A 24943-nucleotide genomic window follows, 5' to 3' on the forward strand; every position below is an offset into this window, starting at 1 on the left:
CCCTCACAGACTATGGAGGATCGGCCTCAGGGCGACTGATGAGTGTAAACTATGTGGGCTCGGGGGGGCTGGTTTTATACACCTAGCGTGGCAGTGCAAGCAAGTGTTTAATTACTGGGAAAAGGTTCTAGCTCTTATCACTGACATGACAGGATTAAACTTACACAATACGCCGTCGCTGTGTTTGCTGGGTCATGATCTCCATCTTCGAGGTATGGTGGGAAAATTTGTACAGTTGGCCTTGCTATTGGCAAAATGACGCACTTTGTTTACATGGGATAGTCAGATGTACCCTAAAGCGGACAGCTGGTTAAAGGACATGGTGTACTGTAGGTACCAGTTGGAGACCTATGCAGAAGAACGTCCACTCTCCTCACGGCCCAGAGATGTATGGGCCCCTCTGCGGGAGTATTTAATGACTTGTACTGGTTTAGACTCTGAATGAGCACTGCAACTTCGGCCTCTGATTTCAGTACTCCTTGAGATGCCCGGACGCTACTGTTCCACCCTGGGATGTGAGAAGTGGGGGGTTCATGTGCTCTGCGACAGTCACTTTAACTCTGCTTTATGTATGGTGCTTGTATTCATATGCTAGTTATTGTGACCTTTGGCTTTGTTATGTGGGAGTTCACTGAGCGTTACTCTGCTGATATTTGTCGACCAGACATGCATATGCTGTATGAATCTTGTATGCTCAATAAAGTTTGATAACAAAAAAAAAATATTCGCCTATAGGGTGTACCCGAGGGACAAGAAGGTCAGAGAGTGGATGTATTTCTGAAGAATTGCCTTAAAGCACAAGTTACTTATCTTTGGTAATGATATATCTGTAAGAAACAGTAGTTAGTGTTAGATTCCTTACCTTAGAATATCCCCAGGCATCAGACTGGATCCGGAAAGTTTTGCGTAGCAGTCCCCTTGAGCGTCAGTAGGCGTCCTCTGCGGCTCCGCGTCCGTCATCGGCGTCGTGATCGCCGGGATGACATCGTCGGAGTACTTAGATGCCGCCCTCACGCGCTGACGTCAGTTCTGTACATAGCTATCCGCGCCAGGAACGCAGAGCCATGATAGAAACCGACACTGGTGCCATGAAACTAGGGCCTGAAAGGGATGTCCTTAACCCTAGACATTGGTTTTCAGAAAGGGGAGGATGGGTGGGGCGGTAAGTAATCTAACACTAACTACTGTTTCTTACAGATATTTCGTTACCGAAGGTAAATAACTTGTGCGTCTGAAAGAAACAGGTTAGTGTTAGATTCATTACCTTAGAATAGATACCTCAGCAATACCAACCCCGGTGGTGGGTCTGTGAACCAAGATCACACCAGAAAGTCCTGGAGAACGGAATGGCCGAAAAAGCCATCTCTCCGGACTTGGCTGTCCAGGCAGTAATGTCTAGCAAACGTGTGCAGCGAGGCCCACGTAGCTGCCTGACAGATGTCCTGCAAGGGGACTCCCCGACACAGGGCAGTAGTAGCCGCAGTGGCCCGAGTGGAATGGGCGTGCAGCCCAACAGGAGGCCCTTTTTTCGCCAAAGAGTAGCAAACCTTGATGCACAAGACAACCCACCGAGAGATGGTCCGCTTGTGCACCGCCCGTCACTTCTTAGCGCCCAGGTAACCAACAAAGAGCTGGTCATCCACCTGGAACTGGCATGTGCGATCCAGACGGATGGAGAGCGCACGTTTTGGGTCCAGACGGTGGAGCCTATCTTCCTCTTTCGAGGGATGCGGAGGCGGAAAGAAGGTGGGCAAGGTGATGGACTGCCCGATATGAAAGGCTGTGACCACCTTGGGCAGGAAAGAAGGACGAGTCCTCAGAACAACCTTGTCCGGATGGACAGAGAGGAAAGGAGGTTTAGAAGATAGAGCCTGGAGCTCACTCAACTCTCCTGGCAGAGGTGATGGCAACCAGGAATGCAGTTTTAAGAGTCAAAAGACGAAGAGGACAGTTATGTAGTGGCTCAATGGGACCGCACATCAGATACGTTAGAACCAGATTCAAGTTCCACTGAGGCATCACAAAGGGAACAGGGGGAAACATGTGTGTGATGCCTTTCAAGAATCTATTTACAACAGGGGACTTGAAAAGAGAAGGCTGATCAGGAAGCCTTAAGAAGGCTGAAATGGCCGAGTGGTAGCCCTTGATAGTGCCCAGAGCAGAGCCCTGCTGGGCAAGAGAAAGAAGGAAGAGGAGAACCTCTGAAAGGGGGCAGAGAGTGGATCCACAGCTTCTGCTGTGCACCATGCCACAAATCTGTTCCACCTGCAGGCGTATAGAGGCGCCGAGTAGTGGTTTGAAACCGATTTCTAAATTTCTACCACAGATGCCTCCTGATGCCAAAGACACCTTCTCAGATTTGATCATCAGGGAGCTGATGGCTTTTAGAGTCAACAAAATGCCAACGAGGAGGACGGACAACTTAACCAAGGCTCAACGACTGGCAGTGAAACATTTGGCAGAAGACACCGCCATTATCTGTAAACCTTCGGACAAGGGGGGGAATGTCGTGCTTCTTTCCTGGGACCAATATGTGGAGGAAGCTATGCGGCAGCTCGGAGACAGGAAATGTTATGAACTATCTTCAAGGAATGTGTATCATAAAAGCATAGAGAACTTACATAGTTTGATGAAAAAATGGCATGACAAACATATGCTTGACCTGGATGAGTATCTTTTTTTAAAAACCATTAAGATTCTACCAACCTTTTATTACCTTCCTAAGGTACATAAGAGCATGGATAAACCACCGGGGCGGCCCATAGTCTCCTCGATGGGCGGACTGACGGAGAACCTTTCTAGATTTCTAGATCACTTCTTGTTTGAGTCAGTCCTCTTGTTGAAATCTTACATCAGGAACACTACGGACTTCATCGAGCAGATTGAGAAGTTGAACTGGCAACCCACGTATTGTTTAATCACACTTGATATAACCAGCCTCTACACATGCATAGATCACCTTCAGGGCCTACATGCGGTCGAATATTTTTTAAAGAAGCGACCATTAAAGTTGGCCATGCACAATGTGATGTTATTAGAACTCATTGAATTTTGTCTCTGGAATAACATTTTTCTTTTTCAGGACAATATTTTCAGACAAGTCTCTGGTACGGCGATGGGCTCCTGCTTAGCCCCCAGCTACGCAAATTTATTTGTGGGCTGGTGGGAGGAGCAGGTAGCCTGGGCCCTGGGGAATGAGATATGGTCAGATAAAATCGTATCATGGCACAGATACATTGATGACCTGTTTTTGGTCTGGAATGGTTCCATAGAGGAGGCTGAATGTTATATAAGATTGTTGAATGATAACAGCTGTAACCTAAGATTTACTGGCCAGGTGAGTTTGGTGGCAGCTAACTACCTGGATCTTAGGGTAGAGATACACAATGGGAAAATTAAGACAGCGCTCTATAGAAAACTCACTGCGGGAAATAACACGCTGCATGCGTCAAGTAGTCATTCCCGTAGTTTAATTAACAGCATTCCATACGGGGAGTTTCTTAGACTCAGGCGCAACTGCACGATGGACCGTGACTTTGAGGAAGCAGCTAAAGGCAGTGTGGATAGATTTCTGGCAAGAGGCTACAAGGCTAATCTCCTTAAGAATGCACTCCACAGGGTGGAACGACTACCGGGGAGTCATTGTGTGAAAAGAAAGAAAGATCTAATCAGGAGGATGGGAGATTTAGGCTCATAACCACATATTCCCGTGATTCAAATTGGCTCAGGTCTCTAATGAAAAAACACTGGCATGTCTTGAAGACTGACAACATTATTGGCTCAGATGTACCTCCCGCTCCTCTGATAACTTTCAGAAAAGCCAGGTCTCTTCGAGACCAACTTGTACATAGTCATCTAGACCCGGTTGTAAAGAAAACAGGGTCGATACAAGAGGCAAGGGGTTTCTTCCCTTGCGGAAGATGTAAAGCCTCCGCCTTCAGCAGGCGAACGTTGTCTTATGAGGTAAAGGGATGTAAGGGAGGCAGAAAAATCAATAAATTCATGTCCTGCCATACCAGCTATGCTATATACTGTTTATGCTGTCCCTGTAATTTAAAATACATACGGAGCACCATCAATCCAGTCAAACTAAGAATTCTTGAGCACATGCGAGCAATCGTGAGAAAGGACTTTTCCTATCCGGTTGCTCGACATTTTGCGATCAAGCACAAAAGTAATAGAAATTTCCTTCAGTATTCCTGTTTAGATCATGTACCAAAAAATTTGAGGGGAGGAGATAGAGTGCAGAAACTTAGAAGACTGGAATCCCGATACATAGTGGATTTGCAAACCAAGATCCCTGGAGGCCTAAACAGCGGGGAGGAGATGGCAGTACACTTGGGTTAGAAGAGTCATAGATTGAAAATGTAGAAAATGTATTCTATGCAATCTGCTTCACAATTGGGACTGTTTATTTTTCGAATTCCTCAAATTCTTTCGAATTTTTCGAATATTTTCAGACATGTTCAAGTATTTTTTAAATTGTGTGTGTTTTTTAATTTCCATTGAGGGGGAATGGGGGGGGGGGGATGAAGGAGAATTGAGTTGAAATATTGATTCTAGATTGGATGAGATATGTGTCCCGTTTTTTTATCATTTTTTGATCATTTATTTGAGGAAGCTGTATAAGACTTCATGGAAGGTTATAGTCAATTGATGTATCGATTGATATTGTTGAAAAAACATTTGTGCAAGGGAATTAGCAACCCAGCAGGGTTGCCACAGCCGATCCACGGCTAGATAGTGATTTCGTCTAGGTGTGCACATAATATATTGGACTACAGAGTTAATGAAATGCTTTGTCGTTTATAATGCCCACTTTGATGTAAATATTCTATTTACAAATGGCGCTTACCACTGTGTCAACTGCGCAAGTATCCCTCGTTTGTGTTGACCATCCATGCCTGGTTTAAAAATGGTGCAGCGCGTTACTGTTTGACACCGAGGAAGAGAGCTTTCCCGAAACGCGTCTGTCTTGGTAATAAATCTCGCATTGCTGATAACCTCCCGGGAGTGCTGCTTTTTCTTTTCTGAGGATTTGGAAAGGATTTTGGAGGTCATATATACACACAGGCACATACACACACAAAGGGTTTCAGGAGTTGTAAAGGTATATGGGGGTAAAGGTTTCCGTGGTAAGGGCATATGAGTTGTAATGGACAGGTTATAGAGGCATGCGTGGTAATAGCATGTATGGTTCTATCATACAACCACAGGAATGGGATATTAGAGTCCCATGACTTACAACCCTGCCACGGTAAAGAAGTTATAATCTCTTGACCTGGAATATATGCAGCTTGGGTAGAGACGACAAGCGACACAGATTGTTCTCTGTCTTAAAGCGAATAAAGGTGGAAATTGCATTTCTTCAGGAGACACACTTAGTAAAAGAGGAACTTGATAAGCTATGAAAAGATTGGACTGTCTGCTTTGGGAAATCACTTTATCTGCATTCTCATAGGGGACACTGATATGGATACCACCAGGGATACCCAATTTTATTAGCGACTCTCATATAGATTGGGAGGGGGGGGGGTACACCATCCTGGAAGGAACAATTGAGAGGAAATCAAAATCTTTGGCAAGCATAGATTTTTGAACTTGGTGCAGGGACAATATTTGGACTACTATCTATACTAGATTATACACACCAAAGGCTTGGGGACTTCAACATGGTGTTAGATTTAAATATAGACCGGTCTATCCCCCTTTACAGGACGCAACATGTAGGTCGAATCCACAGAAATATAAAGTGCGGATGGCACAGTGGCAGTTCCTGGAACCCTGGAGGGAGCTGAACACAGAGAGTATTCTTTTTCTGGTGCATGCGATCTATTCACGTTTGGATATCTTTCTGGTCACGGCTGGAGGGGATTTGATAAGTATGACTACCTGGCATGGACTGTCTCACATCACAAACCACTGCAGTTGCAGTTTATAGGTGGCACAATGCGATCAGAGATTACAGCATGGGAGTTAAGGGCAGAGGCTCTGATTAATTCCCTCTTCTGAAAATAGATTGAAGAACAGATTGATAACTAGTTTAACGATAATGACGGGAACATCTGAAGTCACAATGCTGCAATGGTAAGCTTTCAATGTGGTGCTGAGAGGAATGCGTCTGAAGTCTAGACTCTATATACAGTATCAAACCAGTTCCAGTGATACAGAGAAAATGAATAGAAGAACTACGTGAGCTAGATAAAAGGGGGTGTTGGACCCAGGGATACTCCAGACGAGGGCATACAAGCAGAAACAGCACGCTGAGTTAATGGATAGACTCCGGGGCAATTAGTTTTAGAGTATTTGACTAAGGAAAATGGTGAGGGAGACAGCAGGATGTTTCTTTGCATGGCTGGTGTGGGGTGAAACTGACAGATTGCTTATTTGCTCCATGACAGAGTAGACAGCATCATCACACACACAGGAAAGGATACATAATCCCTTCACCCAGTATTATGAAACACTATTTGCAGAGAGGGCAGAGGGAGGCATTCTGATCTTGAATTTCCTGGAGAGTGCTTGTGTGGTTTGCCTCAACTGAGATTAGACTATGTGGCCATTGAGGCATTAGAGGCTTAACTTTCAGCCAAAGAGATAACCCTAGCACTGAGGAATCTTGCCTGGAGAAAGACATCAAGTTAAACATACAAAACAATGTTTTCTCAAAGAGTATTGGTAATTCACAACACTGCGTTCAAAGCGGGAGAGCTGTCTGCCTCAAAAAAGACAGTGATGATTGTGGTAATGCCAAAACCAGCACGAGTCTTGTATGATGTGAAATTATATTAATTACTGTCCTTGCTAAACATGGACTATAAGCTCCAGGGTAAAATTATCTGGAAAAGACTAACCCCCTATATACAAGGCTGGTGCACCCTGATCGAAATTGGTTTATTCCGAGTCGCAATACGCACTTGCACCTTTGTCAGCTCTTTCTTATAATGTATGGTGTACACTGGTCATGGTCTATTCCTGCTGTGGCCTCTCTAGACGCAGAGAACTTCCTTCACACACTTCTATGGCCTTTTCTGTTTGCAGTGCTGTATAAGAAGGAAATCAGGGAGAGGTTACTAATGTGGATCTAGCTGGTTTATATGAGGGACTTTGCAAGACTTCACACGGGACAGATATTCTCCCAGCACTGGGAAATTCAAAGGAGCACAAGACATTTGTGCCCCATTTCACCCATGTTTTTTGCTCCAGCAATGGAGCTGCTGGCGAAGGGGAGAGACTCACAAGTGGGGTAGCTGGGTCTGAATTGAGATGTACATGTGATCTCTCTGTATGCGAACAATGCACTTATATTTTTAACCTCTTGCGTGCTCATGACGAGCTCAGCTCGTCATGCAGCACGGTGACACTGTGCTGATGACGAACTGAGCTCGTCATGACCGTTACGGAACGCCCACACGGGGATAATTCCCCAGCTGTGCTGGCTGTTCCACTGGAACGGGTGTGGTCATGACGAGCTCAGCTCGTCATCAGCACAGCGCCACCGTGATGCATGACGAGCCGAGCTCGTCATGAGCACTGCGGCGCCGCGTGCGGCCCCCCGCGGCGCTGGGGGAATTAGCCCGCGGCGAAGGGGTTAAGCTGTCCAAGAGACAGTTATCCGGAGGTAATGGACTATTGAAGAGGTTTGGGACTTTTCGGGACAAGTCCTGCCCACTTAGTCGGCAACCCACACATAGGACTGCTTTACATTTCCCTTCTCCGTTGGGAAGCTGAAACATTCAAATTCATTGGGGTGCAGATTTATCAGAACACTAATAAAATGCAGGTGGATAATTTGGGTAGGGTGCTGATGCTTACTAGGGCTTAACTAGTCCTAGAGAGGACGGAACTGGGTGTATATCTGCTCCTGATTAATACAAGAGGGCAAGATACATATATGGGCTAACAAAGGAGAGATCAGAACGAATTATAACTGGGCGGTTTGAGAAATGTTAAACTAAAATATTGTAATAGAATGATGCTGTGTATTTCACATACAGATGTAATACTATGTGCTCTTTAGGGAATGGTGCGAGGTAGAAGAGGAAAGCTGCAAGGGGTAGATAGTTGTGTTTGTAGTTTAATGCATATTATATTGGTTATTGTTAGAGAGCAAACCCCCAAAAGAAATGGGATGTAAGCAAGTGAGAATTGTTAATGAACACGTTTCCATTAATGGTGTTGGTCGCTGATCTAAGCAATTCTTGGAGAATATGTGTCTGCAATGTTGTTGGTGAAAACTTGAATACAGAATGATTTATTTTAAAAGTGCCACTATCTTGGAATAGAATTCAAGAATAATCATGTTTTACTGAAGGAGAGCCCAGTCCATGAAAAGAAAAGCTTAAGGATCCTTTGGCAAATTGCCAAAACCCGACACGCTTGTAAATGCTGTCAGAGAAAACCTAGTCAAGGATAAAGGAACTACACAGCACTATGTGATATAACACAGAATCCAAGATGGTGCCTGTTGAGGATACACTAACCAAAGACCTATCTTGACTGCGCCATTGATTCAGCAAAAATTGAATTATCTCCATATAAGAAATCTTTAGAGGCAACAATTAACACAAAATATTGGATATGTCTGTTCCATGACTAGCCATAGGATGTTATACATAGTTTGTTACCAGTGTGTTTCCCTAACAGTTTTTGGAAATGAGGAGACCAAATCCCTGGTAAATGGTCTTTAACTTCTAAAATCTTGTGATTATGATTACTGGCCTACTGAGCCTAAAATGCTCTATTAGACAATTCATTTGACAGTAATTCCTTGGGGGAAGGAATTGGTATTAAATTCTTAGCAAACTTTGCTAAAATGTACTGTTTTAATGAGATTAGCTACTTGGTGCTATAATTTTCCCAGATTTTTTTGCGCAAGAACCGCATGCGTCTAGGTAAAGTTGGACAGGTTCTATCAGATTTAGAACAACTTTACTAGCCTAATTAACTTAAACATACCAAGGTGCCTCTACATACAGCAACTATCTGTTGCCTAACACCTCTAAAACTTCTATGAGCACTTTTTGAATCCCACAAGTCTGGACAAATACTGCCTAATGTACTTTGATATTAAACACGCCATTTGCTATATGATTGCTCCAAATTTCCAACCTCCACTTTAAAGCTGTGTTCACATCCTACAATGTTTGTGAGTAATACTTGATCTAATATGGGAAAGATGCACTAGATGCTGCTAAATTTCCAAGAACAATCACCAAGTCCTCCTTCAAACTGATATACAGTTTAGTCTTGCAACTTGTTGACTAGACCTACTGGTGTTAAGTCCTCAAAATTGAACAATTCACACTAAATTGCACAAGATTTCCTCGAGGGAGAATCCTCCATACCAGATATCGAACTCATAGAATATTATTTTGCTTGACTAAAACAGTTACCTCTGTTTCTAAATCAGGTTAAAACCCAGAATTAATGACTGATTAAGTTAATCGAAATTCATGTAGTAATCACCTGTGCAGCTGTATGTTCGTTCAAGGTTTGGGTGCTGCTCACCATTTTGTTTGACATGTAAATGTTGGTCTGTGCCCACAAAAGGTTGGGAGCTCTGGACAAGAACAACAGAAAAATACAATTCACAGAGAACACAACAGCACAAAAGAAAACAGTACAACAAAACATTCACATCACAGTGCAGGAGAGCATAGATTAGATCATTCTAGCATAAAATAACACTGAATAGCACAGAAAAACCCAAACACAAGCTAAGAGACAGCAAAATCTACTACACATTTTCTCTTCTCTCATTCATTTCCCCTCATCTGTTTTTATCTATTGCATAACCTGTGCTTCTTTCCCCCATTTCCTTTCTCTCACTGAAAAAATGTTTTACATTAAAGTAGTGATAACTATCTCCTTAAGTGTTTTTCATTTTTAGTGTTACAGGGTGAATGTTGGAGGAAATCATGGAAAGTACTCTAAACTCCAATCAAATAACACGTGGTCACCTAAAAGTAAATGAGATATCTGGAAATTAAAATATGAATTAAGCTTCTACATAAATGGGTTCAAAGCCAGTTCTAATAAGTTAATGGGATTGCGTGAAAACCAACACATTCATGAGTAATATGTGAAACATGAACTTAGGTACGTACAAAATACAGTTTGGTGGCCAAGTGGTGGATGTGGAAGTAGAAGATCAGATTGCTTATGGCGGCTTCCCACCTAAACAAACTATCTTTCTTGTAATTTAGCTTCATCTCCTTTTCCTAATATTTCTTCTCTTCCAAATCTGGGAATGCTTAGAAAAAGGCTGAGTGACAGTAATATCCAATAATGCTATACAAGTAATAAATTAATGTCAAATGATCAGTTTCCAAATAAGAATGGCTATAACACATACAAAAGCGTATTTGGGGATTTGAACTTCACAAAGAGAGGGAGGGGTTTGATAGACGTCCGCAAAACGCTCCAGTAAAATATGGCTCCTCTGGAATGATGGAAAGCAAGACACAAGAATGGAGGCTGACTTTTTGATGAAGGTCCTTGTCACTGTAAGCGGAGGAAAGAGGTTGAATGTTTTCCTCCATCTCATATTCCCAGACATTCTACTGGGTACAAAAAGTTGGCAAATCAATGTGGCTTTGGAAAATTATATTTTGCTTGTGAGTGTCTCGGGGATATTTTGGTTGTAGCCTCTAAAGAGTCCTGAATATTTACCTGTGGCAGACATTACTTAAACATTCCAACAATCGTTTTTTTTGTCAGTGATACTCTGCAAGGGTTACCTTTATGCCCAGATATAGGCCCAGTAGCCTACTGTGCCACAGGACTCAGGCTACATTTCTCTGGTAAAATTTGTTTGAGACTGGTCTGTGGTTGCTTTTGTTACCATTGAGAGTGGACGTGAGATACAATTTGGATTGGACTATTCTCATTGGAGTAGAAAAATGGGTGATTTGCAGATTGTTGGAAGCGGTGTGCAGTGGTACAGTGAGCAGGAAATAATAGACCAGATTGAGGCTAGAATAAGGACCTGTGTTTAAGATTATTTGAACATTTCACCTGAGTGGTTTTGGCTTCAGTCCAAAGGCTAAGGATTTAATCAAACAAAGTCATTTCTAAGTGTGAGATTTATTTAAAGGTAATGAATGTGCCCATTAAAGATGGCTAATAGTAAGAATGTGCTCCAACAGGTGAGACGGCACTCCTTGCACTTGTGAGATACACAGATAAGAGCTAGGTGGAAATGTCTACACTTCAATTGTACAACAGCAGTGTCAGAGTGCTTGCGGGATCAATGCAGTGAGAAGAATCACCTGTAAGTACAATATGTATAGGGTATATCTCAAAGTTACTTGATCTCCATCAGTTGGTTCAGATACTGTGTATTCCCGGTATTGGGTGCAAAGTACTTTTCCCAGTATAAACCCCAATATGCAAGAGACTTGATATTTTCTTTGCACTATTTTACAATCGGCCTACCTGTAGCCATTCCTGGAGTCCACACACGTTCCGCCATTTCGACAAGGGCCAGTTGCATAAGAGGTACACGACTTGTGTACTTTATCCATGGCTTCACAGGTACAAACTGTTCGGAAGGTCGGTGTAACGGACACAAGTGAAACGTTGCCAGCATCCATCACAGACGGCGCCTCAGTGACTGTGAAATAGGAGGTGCACCCACCGCCATTGCCACAGTCTCTTCGCATGCATTCATCATAACTAATCTGCAGAGCATCCACCTTCATTGCCAGCTGGATCTAAAAGGATAATTAATTCAACAATTTATTTGGCTGTATGTTGTAAACAGGAATTATTTCCTGTGATTTTTAATTCAACAATAGGTTTAAAATAATAACAGAATATAGACAGTTGGGAAAAGTAAGACATAATTTAAGTCCAAAGAGAAGCTTTCTTAACAAGGCTAATCTGCTTGAGATATGTTCCTGCTTCCTTTAGCTGTAGGCAACATTATAATCCAATGGGAACGTGATAGAAATGATGTCACTCTATAACCTCTTAGATGGTAAAGCAGTGGATTTAGGGGAAGTAGGACTACCATAAACCAATGTTTTCAAAACTTCTTCTGGAAAGATATTGGTTTCCAGAATTGGTTTTCTGTTATGGAAAATAGATAGGGTATATAAAACCTATCCTCCATAGAGCCTTCACTGTGTGAATTGTTAATTGAGTATCACATTATTTATACACAAGTGAGATGCTGCTTAACCTACCTGTCAAATTCAAACGCTTGAAACCATAAAGTGTTTGCAGAAAAACAACCAAGAATTTGCAGGGGGAAAAATAAGAACTGACCCAGTGGGGATTTAATACATGTATAGCAAACACCCTAGCTTATGTCTGTAGCTCATTATAGACTAACTCCAAAGCAATGGAGGCAGTCACCTAAATGTGTCTGAGAACAATATTTCAAGGAAAGAGATTATACACATTACAATACACCTGTCACCCAAATTAGCACAAACTACTGATAATCTACAAATAATTTTAAATGTCATTGAGAGAATTAAAGGAACATATAGTTGAGAAACTGTTACATGGGACCTTAATGACAGCCTATTTTAGAGAAAAGGAGTGAGAGCAAAATAATATGGTTTGGGATTCCACATTTCACATACCTAAACAGGTGTTTTTTAATCTCAAGTCACTCAGCTACAAGGATGGTTTTATTCTGGTAACGCCCAAAATAAGAATATAGATATTGCAGAAAGGTGCAGCGTGCTACTTTCAGGTGTAGGGCTACATCTAAAATTATTCATTCCAGAGAATATACTCATCAGCGTCACTTTACATACGAATACTACTTTCTACCAAAATGTGCAAACAACTCCTAAGGAATTGCAAAGAAGATAATAGTGGGATTAAGGAGAACCTATTAAAGGTTATACAGTCTACCACTTTTCGTTAATGACTGGATGTGGGGGTGGATTATATTTAAATATGCACTGTGTTTACCCCTAAAACTATTTAATACAATAAAATAATTTATATCATGTGATCCCATGCTCATTTGGATCTGTTTACTCATTTGCTCACCTGTAATCTGTTTAGTGTCCTTTCAAGAGTAATAAAATGCTGTCTGTGCTATGGGCTAAGGTGCTGTATGGTAAGGCTATTTCCATTAAAACACTTGTCAGCACCATTTTATGTTAATGTGTATGTAATATTTATGAAGGTTAATCCACTTCAATCCATTTCAAGTGTCTGCTGACTTATTTTTTCAATCCGTTATTCTTGGGGGTTCCGTTGACTTGATTTGAAATACTCACTACTTTGTATACTTTCTGGTCTGGCAACAGCAAGAGTTCTAAGGAGTTGGGCCACATGAAAGGGCACGGTGAAGCACCCACTTGGGAAATAACCAAGAGCTTTGTCTTCTCACGCTTGAGAATGAACTAGTTTATCTGAAATGAATTATACCAGATTCCTCTTCTAGCCTGCAATAGCCATGCACATCTTCTGCTTCAAGAGGGTTACCAGGGTGGTGGGCTTCCACAATATAGCAAACATAGCAGTGTAGTTGTTGAAGAGGACCATCAGTGGGGTTTATCCTTTGAGGCTTTGCAGCTTAATTTCACAAAGGAGCATACACGTTTGACTTATTGAGTGGAGTAGTCAAATGAGGACGAGAATCAGCAGATGACAGGCCTATCCACTGCAGTGAGCGATGTGAGCAATTTAATCAGAACACTGTATTGAATAGTTACTCGTTTGATTCCACATTACAGTAGGAAATCTGACTGATACCTACTCATCAGGATGGTGGTTAGTGTGTTTTGCAGGGAGCTCTAAGCATATAATGGTTGCCAAGGTTTTCACAATTCAACACTAGTTTTGAGATAATACTCCAGTTGGTTCAGATTTTCATAATTAGTAATGTGATTGTCACATTTAACATTGTCAAATGGATAGGATTTTTGGATGGTATATAGTTACTTCATAACTCAAACCAAAGACAATGATTGCCTTTTAGTGTGAATAGCACTCAAAGAGGTCCAGATGATGTAATCTTTGTCCTACAAGCATTTGCTTTGCAGAAGGCATCTTCACAGAATTATTTGGAGGCCCTGTGCTCTTCCTGTAGCTGTTAGGTCTTTGTAGAAATAAATACCTCTTTTGAGGAGTTATCTTTTGAGAACTGGACATGAAGTTGATCTACTGTCCTCTAGGAAGGACATGCTGTACTTTGGAGAACATATGAGACGTTTCCTGTATTCTCATTGCTGTTTTTAGTTAATCTTCACTCTTCTGATGGTTGTCATTTTCACATAATCCTGGGGAAACACTCATGGAGGGTGGTGTTTTTCCTTTGTATTGTAAGGCCTGGTAACAAAGGCTTTTAGAGGGGAGGTTGTCAGCGACTAACATTGTATTTATTTATTTGACATAAGCACAAAGGCATTTCGAGCAGTAAGAGGACAGAAACTGCAGTTAGCATCAACTATGATTATGGTCAGAGAAGATGATTAAAGAAGTGCAAATAGGCTGATTTGTGAGAGATAATTAGTCAAACAAAACATCAAATGGGCAGAATACTTGGTGTAGCGCGAAGAAGGACGTTTTCATTTAGGATGGGCAGGCAACTATCTCTAGGAAGTGTTTTCAATGTCTGTAAAGTGATGGCCACACATCTGCATAAATGAGTCTGGGTTGATAGTCTTCAAAGTTCTCTTTTAGAGGATTGTGAAATGTACAAGGACTTGGAACAGAACAATACAAAGTTTCGGTCCATTATAAGTCTTCAGCAAATATACATCTGACTTTAACTTTCTTTTATTCCTCAGCAGCCGAATACAAACAACCCTTTTATAACATCTCAAGTGATTAAGCAGATTGCCTGGCTCCCAAAAACCTGTAGCCTCTATCTAAGTTTCTCTATTCTGGGCTGTATAATGTCTATGAAAAGGTATGCATACACTAATTTCCAAGCATTTCATCGTTTACTAATTGTAATAACTTGTTTTGTATATCATACTGCACATGCAACATGCCTTAGTGCTGCAAATAATAGATATTACTGTTACCCAATATAGTGGTACTCCATTTACTCAAATGTGAAGAAAGGACGACTGAATTGGCATTGCCAGGATTCACCTTGTTACCAGCAAATTACTGCAGATGTCTGTGAGGAGCATTTACCTCATGGGAGCCATCTTGCTGGGGACTATGTCACCCTCTATTTGTCCTATTCACATATGCTTTCTTGTCATTCTGGGGGATGCAGGTACCCCAAAGGTGAACATATCCATCTGCTCATATTCACCTGTGAAAACCTGTTCATTTTACTAATAGACATAAAAAGGACCACTTCTCAACTTATAGTGAATTACATACTGTCCCTGATTTTTTTCTACAAAAGGTAACTCAATAGTACATATTAAACAAAAAGGGAGAACATGTGCCTGGGGTTAAGCTGTGGTGTTTAAACCAGTAATAGGAAAATCAATCTCTTGTGTAAATGAAGGCTATGGTTTCAGTGTGCAAGGACTTTAGGAAATGCAGGTGGTGTACGAGCTGGAAGTCATTCGAATGTCTTATGGTACTGCAGCAAGACTGCAGCTTGATCCATCTTATTAACTTTTGGGATTGGCGCATGGGCTACAACTTCATTGGCTTGAAAATTACAGATTTTATTTGCCTTTGTAAATTGCGGATCTTTAAGAATATATATTTTTGCAGGTCTGTCTGATATATAGAGCTCCAGTTTAAGGTACGTGCTTTCTAAAATGAAACAGCTCCCTTCATATGAAAAGCTGTGAGCAGGCTCCAGTAGGTGAAGATTTGATATTTAAAATAGGAATAAACAGCGCAAGGTAACACAAGACAGGTGTCTCTGACAAAAGAGAGGGACCCCAAGACCCAAAAGGGTAGGGTACCGGAAGACAAATGTCAGAAAGAAGTTCCCTTTTGGGTGCAACTCTATGTCATATACATTTTTAACCACAATAACTCATTCAAGCAGGAGCAAAAAGGAAACATTAATTCAAATTAGACAGTTTATTCTATTCAATTTGTTCAAAAGCTTGTCATTTCTTGTCATCAGACACAGTTAAAAACTACACAATTTATACAAAATAAAATGAAATCACATTACATTATACAATCAATTATTACAGGTGGCAAACAGAACTTAAGGAATAAATGAATCCTATTAACATGAGTTAAGTACAATAGTCACGCTTGTAATCGCACTCTGACATCCAACTAGTTTTTCCAGTCAGAGTTGTTATCACCTAGACTTAGAGTACTTTAACTCAAAAAAGACATTGATGCGTTTCGGTGAGCACAGTATTTAGGAGCCAACACCTTCTTCAGGATATGATAATTGAATCCCACAACAATAAAATCTGAAATGCAAGAAAGAGTGTCTTAAACAAACATAGCTACAGCATTTTACATTAAATACAACCATCACAATTATTTCAAAGAACTAATCCTAAGTGCTCCACATTGTAAACTATACACATCATTCTAACATACACAGATCATAAGGTTAAACATAATACAACATCAGGTTAAATAGCCTTTCACTATACATGACATATTATTAAAAGGTAAACATTATGCAATTTCATATTTGGCATATGTTTATAGTCTGCATTTTCATAGTGTTGGAGCACATTTAAGTGTCGCCAACATGGCTCTCTTTACTTGATATTTCGAGTACAGGGATCCTAATTCTGTCATGTTTCGTACTGATTGGGAATATTTCTAAATCAGTATAGGCACCAGGGGTAAAACCGTAATTACCTCATTCAAGGATCACATGGAATCTCATATATTTCCAGACTGTCAGATCGATGCCACTTAGATGGCTAACTAAATATTAGAAAGAGACACCATTTAGGTACTATAGTTCTCGAAGACTGTAGTAGTCTATGCATTATATCCTACCGCATCGATAGTACACACCTTTTATTTCGACAAAGTCTTCATTCAGTGGTTCTTTAAAAGGCCGCTCTTTCACCCATGGACGACACTATCGTATAGTCTAGAGGGGTAGATCACACCATAAGATGGCCATTAAGAAGGTGTTGGCTCCTAAATACTGTGTCCACAGAAACGTATCAATGCCTTTTTTGAGTTAAAGTACTGTAAGTCTAGGTGATAACAACTCTGACTGGAAAAACTAGTTGGATGTCAGAGTGCGATTACAAGCGTGACTATTGTGCTTACCTCATGTTAATAGGATTCATTTATTCCTTAAGTTCTGTTTCCCACCTGTAATAATTGATTGTATAATGTAATTTTATTTTATTTTATTTTGTATAAATTGTGTAGTTTTTAACTGTGTCTGATGACAAGAAATGACAAGCTTTTGAACAAATTGAATTAAATAAACTGTCTAATTTTAATTAATTTTTCCTTTTCTAACACAAGACAGGTGCCCAGACTTACAAATTTTTCAGGCAAGGCAACGAGGCATGGCAATTGGCAGCAATGAGTTGTGCAAGTGGACAAACACAGCACAATACCATACTGGTGCACAAACAATACTGCCTAGTATGGTGCACAGTCTCACACCATGATGCAGAGGTGAGTTTGGACTGGATTTGTATGGGAAGCATACTCCTCCATTAAAAATTCCTAAGCTTAGACAAACTCAGAAGTTTCCCCCACATGTGGTATGTGATGTGCTTTGCAACACACTTGCAATATGTCATTGTGTCTTGAGAAATTAACACATTTTTCCTTATTTGTGTCTGCCTCAAGTAGGCGTTAGTTAGTTAGAACTTTATTTCGTATGGAAATGAATGAAAGTGTAGAGAACAATACATTAAATTAGGATAAAAGTAGTAGAACATAAAATCATCACAAAATTAAAATAATATCTTAAACATTTTACCAGACCATTCTTACATCAGTTTATTCTCCCTCTAACACATTATATTTCAGAAATAGTTTACTTCTTAGGGAGGAAGTGTTATCTATTCTGTTTCTCTTAACTAAAAAATACAGCCACACTGTATCGTCATACAAATGAACATATCTAATGATATATTATATGCATTACTTAATCACTTTTATGTCAATATATTCCCCACCTAATGATTCATAAATACCTATTAAAAAGTGAGTATTCTCTATGTTGTTCCCCTCACATTAATTTTCAATTAAAGATTACGACCAAGTCTTGTCATTATTTGACTGGAGACACTCCAAAATTCATATATGTCCACAAGTTAGAGGCCCCATATACATATTTAAAAAACAAATACAAAGCTTTATCAGTTTATCCTCGACTTATCTTTCTGCTCTTCAACTTGTAGTATCGAAGAAATGACAGCCCGCAACTTTTTATAGCTGCCAATAGAAAAGAAGCCAATACAAAGCATACATAGGGCGTTTCTAGTTGTTGCAGAACGCGAAGAGCTACTCTATGATTACACAAACTGAATTTTGTTAGAAGATTAATAAACTTTTTCCTTTCGATCTGATAGAACAGACAGAAAAATAAGATATGTTCAGTCGACTGCTTTGAAATAGCATCACATGGGCAAGATGAAAGTTGCTTCAATGCAAATACATTTATAGGGTACCCCACTAATAAAGGAACGTAATTTAAACAAAATCTTGTTAAAATATACCGGTGGAGAGAATTTTTGACAAAAGCAAGATAGGAGGCAGATCCGTATAATACCGAGAGCAGAGTGTAGTATGAAATTATTGTGGATTTTTCTTTATTTCGATCCCATCTATCAAGTGAACCTTTGGCCATAAAGATCGATATCTTTTGGTCTGGTTTTAGGAAAGATTTCACAGTGAGTTGGATTATTATAAAGGTCCGCCAAACCCAAAGAGACACATAACTGCCTTTCCCTCCTCTGAAAGCGACAGGTCGATTCAGCGCTGGGACGCCCCAGGGTAGCTATGCGCTTTACAAATCTGCATTCAATTCAATTCAATTCAATTCACGTAACACAGCCAAGGAATTTTAAGGATATGATCTAAATTCATTACATCCTTTAAAATGCGCTGGTTTAACTGCACCGTCTTTCTTTTCCTAATAGACAACCATAATTAATAAAGGGGCCATTTTAATAGTATCACTAGAAAAAGGTAGGCCTAATTCTTTATGGGGGATAGAATTAGAACAGCTCAATGGGACAGACAATAATTTCTTAGCAAATCTATCCTCTATCGTTTGTAGGCTGTCCACTTGTACAGTGCCCCAAATTGCTGCTCCTTAAGTGAAAACATGTATTGTTTTTGCTAGGTAGATTTTAACCATCTCCTGCATAGCCTTATTACCTAAGTTTTTAGCAAATTTAAAAATTGCATCTATACTTTTATTCATTTGGTTGGCACTGGATGTCACCCTCTCATTTCACCTTAATTTGGAATCAAAAAGGATACCCAGCTTTGAAAAATTATCTACGTAATCTATTTTCCTACCTTCAATCTGATATTTGCCTGTCTTTTTTCTCCCAGCTCCCACTGTCATGGTGTTTTATTAACATGCAAGTCCAGATCCCTCATAAATGGTATGTAATTTGTGATACACTTCTGTAAAGACGGAGGGGTCCTTGCCACATCATCTGCATATAGCAGGATGGGGAACGGCATAGAGTCTACATAAGGAATATCCTTAGATTATTTTTTTTACCAGGACCTCATTTAATTTATTGGTGTACAGTGAGAATAGGAAAGGAGCCAGAACGCAGCCCTGTCTTACTCTTTTCTCAATTTAATTTTGAAAGATTTAGTACATTCTCCCTCTTTCCCATAAAGGATCCTCGCCGTAGCTGCTGTATATAATTGCCTAATGAAGATGATTATTGCGGGATCCACCCCCATTTCCTCCATGATATACCATAATTTGTTGTCATTAACACAATCAAATGCCGCTGACAGGTACAAGAAGGCTATGTAAAGGTTACCTTGTTTAGCTATTGAATATTTTGCTGATACATTTCCTGAAGTCATCGTTCATGCATCTATTTATATTGAAATCACCAACCCAGATGACATACACTGGCTTTGACTGTTGAAACATTACATCCTCCAGGATACTCTCTAATTGCTTAACCACTGAGGTTGGATCCTCAAAGTTATTATTATAGAAATGTATTATCATTAGGTTCATGCTGGGATCATCATTTAGCAGCAAAATATGAAAATAAGGCAAATTATTTACAAAAACAACCAATTTAAATATAGTTCTGTTAGCTAGAGAGGTTAATAGGCCTCCTTTAGCTCATCCTCTTTTCGATGGAAGGGCTGGGGTTTTGAAGCAACGATACCTGTTTAAATAAATGGAATTCAACTCCCAGGTTTCTTGTAGACATATAATATGGTGATTTGCTAATTCATTATACCACTCCTCATTACATTTTTTTATTATTATATCCTGCAATGTTCCAGGAGAGTAAGATATGGTTATCGTTACTCATTAACTCCACATTGCCGATTAATCCATTAGTATTGGGTGTGGATTAGTTCGCACTCTGCCTATTTCCTAAAATTTCTAATTGAGTGTCCGTTATCGACGCCATTGTGCTTGTCAGGTTGATTTCCCTGTTGTCCATTAAATTTGGGCGATCTGCTTAATGAGAGGTTGAGAGCAGTCTTCTGGCCATAGTTAACTGATCATATACAGAGTAGGTCAGACTGCTGGATTTTGTTAACCAGTGCCTAGCTGTATCCCTGAGTTGGATAGTTGTTTCTTGTTCACCTACTCTAAGAACCAGAACGTTTACCAAGACTATAACAAAAGAACAGGCAACTGAAGGAAAATGCAGAGATTGATAACGTGTGTTTGTCCAAAGATGCTGCCTCTTAGGAGTTGTGCTTCCATTACCATCAGAACCTTTCATCATATCCCTCCTCTCAAGCCCACTTCGGATAGCATTATAAACTTGCCGCCCCTATGGCCCCCCTAATGTAGCAATCCACAAGAGGATGGCATCGGTTGCTAAATGGAAGTAGCGGTTGGATTCAATCTCTCCTTCCTGCTTTTCTCATTGCAAGAAACCCCTTCTTAAACCATCAATGAACTAGGAAGAATTAAATGTGCTTGGGATCTGTCACACCCCACCCCCTCAGTGGCCACCTTTCCATTCGACACCTTTAATATGTCATCTATTGAGGTTAGACGTAACAATATTGGTTGCAGTAATAGAGATAGTTTATTGCTTAAATCGTCCTCATTCCAAACAGGCGATGCAGTCATCTTTCCTTGAATCTGATTTAGTGAGTCTGGGGAAGGGAGTATAGATGATGACTTTCTCAATGTTTTTGGTTTATTAAGCAAAGTTTCTCTTGGGGCATCTCTTTTCCTCTTGGGAAGGGACATTCTAGTTGGCAAAGTTATTATCTCAGGAGTGATTTGCGGCAACTGAGGTAAGTCCGTTATGATGGCATTAGAGGCGACATCCTGTAATTCCATCGCTGACAGCATAGTATCAGATGTTAAAGAGGGTTCAGTTATAGTGCTACCCAGTGATAGTCTTTTCTCTGCTAAGGCAATCTGATTTGATATTGCTGTTGTTGCTTTTACCAAGAAGGAGTCTAGTGTAGGTATGATACTCCCCTCGGGGACCGATGGATCTACCTTCTTTTTCCCCATGTCAGATGTAGAAAGGTTTCCAATGTCCTGTAGAAATCCAGCCGTTAGAGACGGGCCCAGCCCAGCCTCCTTCTGGCTCCAACGGGTGAGGACGGGCCCACACTTGGCCCCCGGCAAGACCCCGTGCGCGTACCGCTCCACGAGGCTGAAAGGCACTTTTTAAGCACGTTGTAGAGGTCACAGGAAACAAAGTCCCAAAGTGTGCAGCTGGAAAGTATGCACAGCTTGGCCCCCCTCACCTCAATTCATTGTTGTCGGCTACAGAGGCTGCGTGGCGCTTTTTAAGCGCGTTGTAGGAACCAGAGGGCTCACGGGAAACAGAATCCACAGCGGTGCCGCTGGAAAGTATTCACAGCTTGCTCCCCCTCTCCTCGATTCGGCAGATCACACAGTCGTTGGCATAGGCATTCATTTTTTATTCAATGCCCTGTCTCTCTATTTCAGTAGATCAAGCTTTGAGTGTTTGTACTACCGCAGTAACATCCCCTTGACAAAAAGCAGTTTTTGCACTTTGAAAAATGCTGCTTTGTAATGCAAAACACCTTTTGAGCTGGATAGTTGCAAGCATGAGTTGCTTTGTATCACCCTAGCGCCAACATGAAGCCTTAGTAAATCTGTGCCAATATGTCATGCTTCACAGTGACATGCTATATTCTGACTAAATGATGGCATCTATGTGACTTAAAACATGAGACATAGTCTCCACTCCTGTAAATGATTGTAGTCTTTATCTCCCAAAATGTAAGAGCACTGGTCAGTAAGCGGATTATAAAAGCTGTGGATTTTACCTTGTCCTTATGAGCATCCATTTCACCATGTATTTTCTCAGGTGTGTAGTAGGTGTGCCCTATAGAGCCCAGAACTGAAAATCGTAGGATAGTCTGTCTTCCAGCAGTGTTCACCAAGCTGAATATCTCTATATTCCTGGGACTTGCTGGCAGAATTTCGGACATCACTTCCTTAAATCTGTCAAGTCTGCTAACCCCAAATTCATCTTTGTGTAGGAGGTCTTCTGCTGTTAAATCTGAGAGCAAGAATAGGATCAGATGCGGGTTATATTGAATCAAAAACATTCACAGCTTCCTTCAGAGAAGGTCAGACGAGCATAAATGGTGTCAGATATGAGATAAGTAGATTATTGCACATGTAACACAATTTTCTATTTAAACAAATGCTATATTACTGCATTGGAAATTGCACTAATACTGCATCACACCATAGGACAACCATGCTCTTAAACAAGCAAAAAGTGGGTCCTAACATTGCAGTATACAAAGTGAAAAATTACTCAATAATACCATTTCTACATGCTATTCCACACGTAAAGCTAAATATCCCCATAGACCATGAATGGGGGATCTGGCAGTGCAATTACCAATTGACTGTATTCAGGGGTAGCCCTAGAAGAACACACACACATAACACACAATTATAAATCCAGTGCCATTTTAACGTACAGTAACTTACATGCCTCTCTTTCACACATTGAGGCAACTGAACTTAGAATTCACACAAAGAAATTATTTGAAAAAAGCAGCGCTATTTACGTTATAAGCATATGCAAAACGTGCACTTTTGCCCCACTAAGTAGTTAGAAAACACTGCATGTATTGTAAAAGTAATAGTCTTGTGTGTTAAGAGTAAAGGATGACATGCATAGGTATTACTTTTTTTAAGAAGCACATTTCATTTAGTCAGTGAAAGGGCACTAAAGGCCATTGAGGTGCACAACCTGGTGCGGATCACTTTTATATGTTCCATGAAGAACAGACACTCTGATAGGGTGAGCCTTTGAGTGGCCCAACAGTATTGAATCCTTCATGCTTGTATGTGCACTTCTAATCCATATCTGCCCCACAGATTTCTGTGACCCCAGAATGGTTGCTGGTGACGAGTCTTTGTCCACAGGTGTTGATGGTGCAGGACTGTATGCTAAGTCCTTTTTTTCTGAGAAGTGGACATCCTCCAGTTCTCTCTTCACCCTAACAGGAAGATACTTCTGTCTTACACTTTCTACATACTACTACAGTGCCACAGTTTCATCCCTTTTGTTGGGTTTCCCTAACCTTTGAAACATTATCTTGTGCCACCATCTTGTGCCACGATGCTCTTATATAGAATTGTACTTCCATCATCCCTTTTTAGAATGACACAAGTTTGGTCAGGGCATCATGGTAGAACCTCTGAACTCTTGGTGTAACTCACCTTTAAGATGTAACGTAGCAGAGTTTTGTATGATTTCATCTTGTAATGCTTTCACGTGAACCTTGACAGTAGAAATTACATCAGGCCAGATAGAATCGGAAACCCGGAATTTCAGGTCGAATATCCCAGGAGGAGCAGGATCTATCATTGTTAGGGTGCCAGTACTTTTATTCAACCTAAAATACCTAAAAGCAACCAAATAAAATAAAAAATAAATTTGGATTAAAAACATGCTAATGTTTTATGAGAGTTCCCAGGACCTGTTTTCACCCATTTAGGTACATAATGACAGGCAAGATGGTACACTGGCTGATACTGCTACCAGCAATAAGCACCCAGATCATGGCATTGGGAAGGACTGGAAGAATGGAAGAGAAGGAACAGTAATTTACTATGTTAAGTTATTAAATCCTATCTGAAGGCTTCAGTGTATCACATATTCCTGGGAATCTTCAAGTGGTTAAAGAGAGGCTCAGAAAATATGTTCTGCTGCACAGAAATATGCATTATCGTGTCCCATGCATTTGTTTTGTCCACCATCGAATTGGACTGCAGATGCCTTATTTCTGTGGTTCTCACCAATAAAAACAAATCTTACTGGATCCAGTGTTGTGATGGCTCAAGTTCATTTAGAATGGAGTACAATACCTGAGCTCTGATAGGCCAGCTGATGCCACAACACCAGCGCAATGAGCAGATGGATAAGTTACTTACCTGTAATCCTAGTTCTCTTCTAGGGGTATCCTCATCAAAGTCATAAGCACTGCATATTCCCGCCCACGTGCGGGGACCCCGGAAATAATATAAAAATATATATGTAAATCACATATAAATAGCTCCACATATATGTATGCACATATATATTTTTTTCTCACACCAATGCAGCCCCAAAAATGAGGCTAAACAATGTAAATACTCATACATGCACTGAATTAGCAATGAAATAAAACACATTAAGTCAAATAGCCCTTCTACTCTGTGTTTTAATGAGCAAAACACTCATAAATTCTGAAAATTGCTAATAAATAGACATTGTTAGCCCATAGGCTGCATTATAAAGCAATATCACAGAAAATGAAACCATTTTCAACAAAAACTGGCACCCTGCAATCATGCCTCAGTGGTAACAGTTAGGTCAGTTGTTCTTTGCATAACCCTGAAGACAGGGCTCAACAAGAAACTAGAAAACCA

The 24943-nt window shown here is 40.5% G+C and overlaps 1 protein-coding gene across 1 annotated transcript in view; it reads right to left on the reverse strand.

Annotated features, from left to right (window-relative positions):
* LOC144798008 (neural-cadherin-like) overlaps positions 1-24943 on the reverse strand; it is a 566884-nt gene that overhangs the window by 262684 nt on the left and 279257 nt on the right. The window contains exons 19-21 of the mRNA XM_078668798.1: positions 23753-23937; positions 22336-22571; positions 11440-11717 (exon numbers count right to left, since the gene is read on the reverse strand). Of these exons, the coding sequence (XP_078524924.1) occupies positions 11440-11717; positions 22336-22571; positions 23753-23937 (699 nt within the window). The remainder of the gene's footprint in view (positions 1-11439; positions 11718-22335; positions 22572-23752; positions 23938-24943) is intronic.

The sequence above is a fragment of the Lissotriton helveticus genome, chromosome 12 (genome assembly GCF_964261635.1).
Source record: "Lissotriton helveticus chromosome 12, aLisHel1.1, whole genome shotgun sequence".
In the NCBI taxonomy this organism is placed as follows: domain Eukaryota; kingdom Metazoa; phylum Chordata; class Amphibia; order Caudata; family Salamandridae; genus Lissotriton; species Lissotriton helveticus.